Source organism: Neolamprologus brichardi, chromosome 1, assembly GCF_056152115.1.
Source record: "Neolamprologus brichardi isolate AB-2024 chromosome 1, ASM5615211v1, whole genome shotgun sequence".
In the NCBI taxonomy this organism is placed as follows: domain Eukaryota; kingdom Metazoa; phylum Chordata; class Actinopteri; order Cichliformes; family Cichlidae; genus Neolamprologus; species Neolamprologus brichardi.
This window is the reverse complement of record NC_142104.1, coordinates 32,372,280-32,380,996: the sequence shown is the minus strand read 5'-3', so window position 1 is coordinate 32,380,996 and position 8,717 is coordinate 32,372,280. Positions and strand designations below refer to the sequence as shown.

Sequence of the window (8,717 nt, the reverse complement as noted above, 5' to 3'; positions counted from 1 at the left end):
CCAGATTTTCTAGTCTTTGGCTTAGAATGAAGTTGGTTTGGAAACATATTCAGCGAAGCTTCATATCCTGGTTTGCATTTGTGTGGGCGCCCAAAAAATCTGTCCATTATGCTAGCAGTGTAGCAGTGTCCAAGTTTTTTTTTTTTCCTTTTCATACTGCGCCCCCCCCCCCCCCCCCCCGCAATGGCTCTGTGCCCCCCCCCCCCCCCCCCCCCCCCACACACACACACACACACACACTTTGGGAAGCTCTGCACTAATGGAATAAACTTGTCATACTAAGCTAAACAAATAGTATGGGCAGTTGCAGCTTGAATTTTCATGTACTAAATACATTTAAATGTAAGTAAAAAATATCCCTTGTAAATCAAGTGCTTTTATTCACTGTGTTGTTGTTTTTTTGCTTAAGTACTTAACAATAGTTAACTAGTTAATGTGAAACTGATCACAGACTGCTGTATTGAAAATATGAAACTCTCCATTAAGAGCCACTTGTACTGGGTGTTAGTGTAGGAAACAGGTCAAAGACCTTGAACTCTATGTTGGCATAATTACAAGTTCCATTGTGGCCACAACAGACCCATTTCAGCCTTAAGCCCCTTGTTCATCTGATTGGGGTTGATTACGAGTTTGCTGTAATCATGAGCGTTTTGAAGTCGTGGCTCTTATTTGAACTGATTTCATTTTCTGAACCCACAGATGCGTGTTGACATGGATTATGTATTGTAATATAGTAAGTTTAGTTTGTTCTTTTTAAATGGTCAGGCATATATCTGGTCCTGGCTTACACATTAGCACAAACAAACAACAATGAAACAACTTAAACATCACAGTAAAATCACATCTCTTAATGTTAAAAAAAAGTAATTACAAATTAGTTATGAAACATTTACAAAACTTTGAGTTCACATATCAGACAATCTGAGACCTGAGCATTACATTAGCATGCTAATATTGCTAAGGTATTGATGATTAGCAAGTTTATAGTGTAGTTTGTCTTGTTAGCAAGCTACTATTAGCCAAGTATTGCTCAACACTTAATAAACGCTCAATAAAGTTCTAACTGATGAAATGATTTGTTTGTTTAAACAAAATTAAGTTCAAACAAATGTAATGGAGTTGAAATTGACCTGCTTTTCTAGTCAATAGATATGTTGACAGATGTAGATAAATGGAAAGTTCACAGTAAGGCAACTAACAGTAGAAAAGACAGGGTCCAAACAACGTGGTCAGGATTTATTAAAAGTACACCGTGAATGTCTGTATCTAATCTTATAGTAACCAAGTCAGGAGGACTCCAAAACCATCACAATATATTTTGGGAACATAAAAGCCAATGGTAAAGATTGTTCAAATAGATCAAATTGGTGGAACAACAGACTATACTACAGTATTTACCGGACTACAAAGCGCACCTGAATATTAGCCGCACAACCTAAAATCAGGGGAAAATCCTGTTTTGTACATACATTAGCCGCACCTGACTAAAAGCCGCAGGTTTTTCAATGTTGACTTATCATATGTAAGAGAATATGCACAAAGGGAATTGTCAGGAAAGAGATGGCTGTTTGGAGACACACCCCTTTTATTAATATTTTGAAAAACAAATTCAATTCAATTCAATTCAATTTTATTTATATAGCGCCAAATCACAACAAAACTCGCCTCAAGGCGCTTCATAGATACAGAGAAAAAACCCAACAATCATATGACCCCCTATGAACAAGCACTTTGGCGACAGTGGGAAGGAAAAACTCCCTTTTAACAGGAAGAAACCTCCGGCAGAACCAGGCTCAGGGAGGGGCGGCCATCTGCTGCGACCGGTTGGGGTGAGAGAAGGAAGACAGGATAAAAGACATGCTGTGGAAGAGAGACAGAAGTTAATAACAGATATGATTCAATGCAGAGAGGTCTATTAATACATAGTGAGTGAGAAAGGTGACTGGAAAGGAAAAACTCAATGCATCATGGGAATCCCCCGGCAGCCTACGTCTATTGCAGCATAACTAAGGGAGGATTCAGGGTCACCTGGTCCAGCCCTAACTATATGCTTTAGCAAAAAGGAAAGTTTTAAGCCTAATCTTAAAAGTAGAGATAGTGTCTGTCTCCCGAATCCAAACTGGAAGCTGGTTCCACAGAAGAGGGGCCTGAAAACTGAAGGCTCTCCCTCCCATTCTACTTTTAAATACTCTAGGAACAACAAGTAGGCCTGCAGAGCGAGAGCGAAGTGCTCTAATAGGGTGATATGGTAATACAAGGTCATTAAGATAAGATGGGGCCTGATTATTTAAGACCTTGTATGTGAGGAGCAGGATCACAAATTAGGGGTACATATTTGCATAACTTTTTAGGTATATGTACAAGCAGCGGTAAATACAAGTACGAAACATGTACTGTGCTTGATAAATGAGTAACAAATGTAGTACATAACAATAACCTACAGCACACCAGAAAAATAGATTCGGACTACCTTTTAGGCTCAGGTGCAGTGACACGGCTTTAACAAGAAGAAAAGTCAGTCATTCACCACCATCTTTCTCTTCTTCCTGCGCACTAAAACCACCAAAGTCCTCTTCTCCAGTGTCACAAACGAACAGGCTCAGGATGGCTTCGTCATCCACTCTCAGCTTCTTTCCTTCGTTGTCACTTTCAAAACCAAACAAATCCTCGTTGTCAGTGTCAGAGTCGAACACCCTCTGAAGGGCCGTGGTGGTGTCCTCCTCTCCATCATGCAGCAGTCCAGCCCTTCGAAATCCGTTGGTGATCGTGGATGTTTTCACACTTTTCCACGCTGTCAGAATCCACCTGTAAAGTTGAGCATAACTTGCTTTTCGCAAGTTTATCGCCGCTCATCATCCACGCATCCCGCTGAACGGGTAGCGCTACTTTGAAGTTTGTTTTTCGCGCTACTTTGTACGGCACTATGTTGCCCTTCCGCCAGGCAACGTAGTGCCGTACAACAGCGGAACAAACAAAACAAATCCTCTTACGATATCACAAAAATCATGGACAATCCATAGAAAAGCCGCACCTGACTAAAAGCCGCAGGGTTCAAAGCTTGTGCAAAAAGTAGCGGCTCATAGCCCGACAATTACGGTATTCATTCCACAGTGGCACCAACAGAATTGGTAAGAATTGCTATGCCTCAATTTTGGATTCTTACTCTTTGTGTCTCAACCTGGTTTTTACGGAGCCCCGCAGGGGACATGGGAGAAAAAAAATTAAGATGGACTTTTGCGAGATCTCGCAAAACTTTTGCGAGATCTCGCAAACGTTTTAGCTGCATTCTTCGGACGCTGGCTCGAAGCCGACCGGGAGGTCGAGGCACGATGTACCGGGAAAGCGGTGTTCTTCCCGGCTGTAGTAGGTCTCGAGCTAACGGGAAGAATGCGGCTAAAACTTTTGCGAGATCTCGCAAAAGTTTTGCGAGATCCCGAGTTTGTTTTGCGAAATCTCGCAAAACTTTTGCGAGATCCCGAGTTTCTTTTGCGAGATCTCGCAAAAGTTTTGCGAGATCCCGAGTTAGTTTTGCAAGATCTCGCAAAAGTCCGTCTTAATTTTTTTTTCTCCCATGTCCCTTGCGGGGCTCCGTAGGTTTCCTTTCCACAACCTTTCCACAACCTGAAATTTCTTGTTGGCAGTAACAATCAGATGTCATCTAAATGTCATATATACTCAAACAGTTATTGTGGTGTGAATTTGGTGAGAAACTGTAGCAAACATAAAGCAATCTGTGCAGTATACTGTGCATTACAACCAATCTGCACAGCAAAAACTGGAGTGTTAAAATTTCAGGGTTAAACATGTTAGAGTTGATTTCCACTCTCAAAGTGTCATTTTAACACATTCTGATTCAAATAGTGTTCAGTGTTGGAGTTATTAAACAGTGTTATTCAAGTCCAGGCAAATGAACTCTGAAGAGAGTTATTTATCTTGGTAGGCCCCTGGGCTTCTGCCCAGGTAAACCCGTGGATCAATTAATAGTTTGCTCTGCCGGGCCGATTTTCCATGTGCTTCTGCTGGTTACACCGTGGTGGATACCTGCCGTGTTGCTGCTTGGAGTATTTTACACAAACGGTAAGTAATTCAAACTTATATAAAATTCACGGTATTCTATCGGTGCAGTGAGGTTTTCTTGATGTTTCTTGGTGTTCGGTTGCTGAAAACGAGCTTTAATAGAGGAGGAGATGTGTCGAAAATTCTATTTAGCCTCCAATGCTAATGTTAATGTTGCAGTCTTTTTACTCGTGAGTGACGGTAGACACTGCACGTGGAAGCGCCGCGCCACGTTCAGCTTTTCCCCTGTTCACACAGACACGTCTTTCTCCACGCCAGTTCATGAGCGTTTTTGCTCCTCTGTTTATTCAGAGCAATTTTTTCACAATTGATAAGTAAATAACATCCCAAAATAATTGAAGAGAGCTTGTTTTAGTCACTCCTGCTTTTACTTTGACATCGTTCATCGTTGACTTGTCTCTAATCTGTCTCTCTCTCTGTCTCACTCTCTTCTCCCTTTGAGACACCCTCCCCAAACATAGTCAGTTAGGCTGTCCCCTCCTTTGCGATGTGTTTATTTTCATCTCTATTGTCTCTTTTCATACACGAATCTGATCGCATTTGTCAATCGCAGTATTTTATTTTGGAGAATAGCTTTTATCTTCAAAATTGCCTGGATTGTCTTGTGTGTCTTGGTGTAACTTCCTGCGGAACATGCGTGGCCCATGCAAAAAATAGACCAGATACCGAAACAATCGCTTCGTAGCACTCCGTGTCTGGTGTAAACTACACCATAGATTAACATGTATTTTGTATTGTGTTGTGTATCAATTGGACTGCTGCATGGACAGACACAGGTTTATTTGATAACATTAAATGTTATTGCAGTGAAATTCAAACGCATGGTCAGTATTAATCACCATGTACGGTATATGTCAGTGTTTTAATCATTTTTGCTTGAATTGCTCTAAATGTCAAATACTTACTAGTATGCCATTTTTGTTATTATTTTGTCTCAGTAAAATGCTGGTCCAGGTTCGATACTGCCAACAGCAGAAGTATGTGAAGTTGGAAGAGGTTGATGGGCGGTTTGAGTTTATGCAGTTTCATGAAAAAGGTTTGTTTATATCTTACCTAATTTTAGTTGGGGGGACAGAATTTTTTGTAGGGCGTTTCGCCAAGTCTCTTGAATCATACAGTGGTGTATCACTTTAGTGAATGTGAGGCAAGAACAGTTTACTTAAAAGGTGCACTCAGATATATCTTATCTTTTCCAGTCATCGAGAGATTTTGCCTGCCACCTGATGCAAAAGTAGCGTACAAAGATGCAACAGGGACAGAAGTTGATGAAGTGATTTTCAGTGACCTTATCAGCCAAGGCACTGTGGTCCTAACAGTTTTCTCAAGTGATGGTGAGAAATTTAAAGGGGCAAGCTCAACACCAGACATGGGGAAGGGCTGTGTGGCTGCTGGTTGTTCCAAATAATCAGGAGCACACAATTTGACCAATCAGCTGTTTGAACATTGAGATCAGTTAATTTAAAGGAGTCAGGTCTGCAGTGTGATGTTGCTTTGTTAGTTAAAAATCTGCAGCCAGATTTTTTTTCTACACCTTACAGAATAATGTTGTTTTTTCCTTTTAGAATTTTCTGATTGCTCCTTGTCTTCTGCATCTGATTGTTCTGACTCAAGCTTCAGCTCAAATGCAAGTACATCAACTATACTTCTAGATGAGGGTCCCAGGAAGAAAACAAGAGTTGAGGGTACTGTTGATGTAGCATCTGCTAAAAAGGTTGTGACAAAACTCAGTTCTCATAGTTTTTTTTCTACTTCATTATTCTTAATATGTAGAAAAACTATTCCTCACTTTTTGCATCTTTTTTTTCTCAAGTTAATTGAAGGTGTACTTGGAACCAATTCAGGTGGTGAAGAGGTTCTCCAGGAATATCACACAACACAAACTCTAACAGATGCTACCAGAAGAAAAATGGTCAATATAATAGTGGCTCACATGATTGATTGCCATGGGTATGTGTGTTCTATTTGTGCATTTTATTTTTTTTTTTTTAAATACAAGTTACTATTTTGCCATTACTTAAGCATGCTAATTTAAAATCATTTTTCAGGCACCTCCCCACCAAAGCTGTTAGAGAACAGTACGCGCTAGGGGTAGTGACATTGTTCCCATCCCTGAAAGACCCATACTCCAAGAAAGGCTATGTATAGTCACTATTATTGCACTTTGTTTACATAATTTTCATGCTGTGCATCATTGGGATTTGTGTGCGTTGACATTTAAGTTCTGAAAATTTTCAGATTGACAACACATTATTTTTGAATGTATTTACATTTTAGGAACACTTCTATGATGCTGCAAGCAGCACTGGATACATTTCTTGGCGTTTGAAAACGATACAGAGAAAGACTAGAAGAGGATCTGCACCACCAAGTAGCTCCACTGGCTTTGCTCAAGAAGGAGGTAAGAAATTAAGTGTCCACAAACTAGATAATGTTCTCATTTACATTATATACTATTTTGTTTTCATTTACCTATCTGCTCAGCACCTATGCTTTTATGTTTGTGTGTTTTTCTTCAGGGGGCCCAAATTACCAAAGGCCCATTAATGTCGACATGCAGCTTGATGGAGATGCTTGCCAGGAGGCCATCTCTTTGCTGAACCATACATCCGACACTTCCTTGATTTTCCAGAAGATGAGAGAGACTTTTCAGCATCGTCAGAAGCTCATCAATGATCCTGACAAAAGTCTTGATATCCTGTCTATCTTCCCAAGATTCTTGGATACAAAAGGATTGGTGAGAATATTCAGTGGAATTTTTAATATCACTTTAAATTTCAAGATGAATGTGGCAGTAGTAGATTTTCTTTCTTAAAGGTGAATCAAGACTTCACTCTCCTGTTTGATGATGAGATATCTACCAGGCTGCTTCAGAAATGGGATCCAATCTTTAGGTATCAAATCATCAAAGAGGCCAAGCAGCTCACCTCAACAGTAGAGTTGCGTCAATTGGTGCAGTCAGCAGAGAGTCCACCAGGAAGTGATCTTGATGAGGCAGCAAGTGAGTTTGTTAAATATGATTTGCTATAAGCAGTTAAAGTTCAATAGCATCAGGATTCTATTAATAAATACAAATTCATTCACCTGTTAGCTTTGCTTCATCAGTTTTCTTTAGCTGTTAGTTTAATGTTTATGACAGCACATTTCAACTTTCTTAGGAAGTGCTTTTCTAGTTCTCCTTAAAAATTGCATTTGAAAGATTTGCTGTCAATTGATTCTTGTGACTCTTTGGCCACAGCCTTTGACCAAGACATGGCCTCCCTGTTGTTACTGTTACATCTCCTTCCGCCACCTCCAGGAGGACCAAAGTATCAAAAAATCAGCGCCTCTGATGCTGTTGAGAGACTTGTAGTCTTTCATAAGGTAATTTAATATTTATAGTTTTTATCATAAGTTGCCATGTCACTGGTTAAGAGGTGAATGAAACAAATTACAGTTGAGCTTACAAAGGAGGTTTACATACTCATTTCTGTGATGCTATTATCTCTGACTTGCTCCTGTGTCTAATGCTCAGTATCTTTGTCTCAACTCCAGTCTTGCTGCAGTTTGGAAGAGCATCTCCAGAATCAGCAGAGTCAGCAGCCATACCTCCTGGCTGTTGGGCGCCAGAAGAGGAAGGTCGACAGCTTCTATGTTGCCATAGACAAGCGTCTCATCCCCTGCCAGGCCAGCCGCTCCCTTGGGGCATTTGATGAGCTTTTTAAAGCTCATTTTGCGTTCAATGTGTCTTATGATGCTGCACTTGTGAATTTCTACACATTTCTGCGGACAACAGTATACAATATTGATATGGGGAAAATGAAGGAGTCCCCAAGAGTTCGTGACCTGAGAGCCAAAATCCTTAACCAGGAAATTCTTCTCACAACCTAAGTAAAAATCATTAAAATGCTGACATGTTTTTTGTGTAAGAGAGCTTATCCCAGCAGGCAGCAGCTGATTTCACATTTAAGAGGTGAACATGGTTATTATCCTGGACCTAAGTTTAAGTTATTTTATTGGCAGCCAGGCTGCAGGCTTCAGTTCCAAACTTATGCAGGCTTTAGGAAGCACCTCAGTAGTTTTCACAGCAATGTTGACCAAAATGATCGAACTTCAGCCATTGCTTGTTTTTCTAATGACACAGTTTCACCTGCTTTGGAGGACCAGTTTAATTCCTCAAATCTTCCTCACAGTTCTCCCAGTGTTCTTCCAGAGTCTAGTTCTTCCAGTGAGCATTGATTCAGTACTTACAAGGGATTCATCCAAAGAAATGTGTGCATCCATTGTGGCCAAACTGCAGGGTAGTGCAGACCATTTGATATTGGTCTGCACATTTGATATTCAAAACTCATACAGTGCTGCAGATGAAAGTTTGTACATTATATCTTCATTTATTATGTTTTGATTCACTTTCTGGGAAAAAGAAGCATGATAATAAATGTTTTTGGACAATGTACAGTTTTCTTGAAATTATTCTCATAATTGTAATTGTTGTCGTTAAAAAGTTATGTTAATCTATTACATAAATAGTTCTTTTAGGGATTAAAACTACCTTAATAAAAGAGTAAAGAGTTAAAGTAGTGTTATTTTTCAATCTGTGTAGTGTTAATTTAACCCAGTTTGGTGAGTTAAAATTAACTCAGACATGGTGTTAATAATAATTT

General features: G+C 39.9%; 1 protein-coding gene across 3 annotated transcripts; it reads left to right on the top strand.

The window, feature by feature from the left end:
* Positions 1-3,843: 3,843 nt before the first annotated feature.
* On the top strand, positions 3,844-8,507 carry LOC148106440 (uncharacterized). Of its 3 annotated transcripts, XM_087840929.1 has the most exons (11): positions 3,844-4,077; positions 5,016-5,113; positions 5,274-5,408; positions 5,640-5,788; positions 5,888-6,024; positions 6,123-6,216; positions 6,352-6,475; positions 6,594-6,811; positions 6,892-7,075; positions 7,313-7,437; positions 7,609-8,507. In XM_087840929.1, exons 2-11 carry the CDS (start codon positions 5,020-5,022, stop codon positions 7,942-7,944), a joined length of 1,596 nt encoding a protein of 531 aa, XP_087697055.1. In that variant the 5' UTR covers positions 3,844-4,077; positions 5,016-5,019; the 3' UTR covers positions 7,945-8,507. The 3 variants fall into 3 exon arrangements, with proteins under 3 accessions (XP_087697055.1, XP_087697068.1, XP_087697062.1); XM_087840942.1 differs by lacking the exon at positions 5,274-5,408 and having other exon boundaries at positions 3,852-4,077; XM_087840936.1 differs by lacking the exons at positions 3,844-4,077; positions 5,274-5,408 and having other exon boundaries at positions 4,726-5,113.
* Positions 8,508-8,717: the final 210 nt, after the last annotated feature.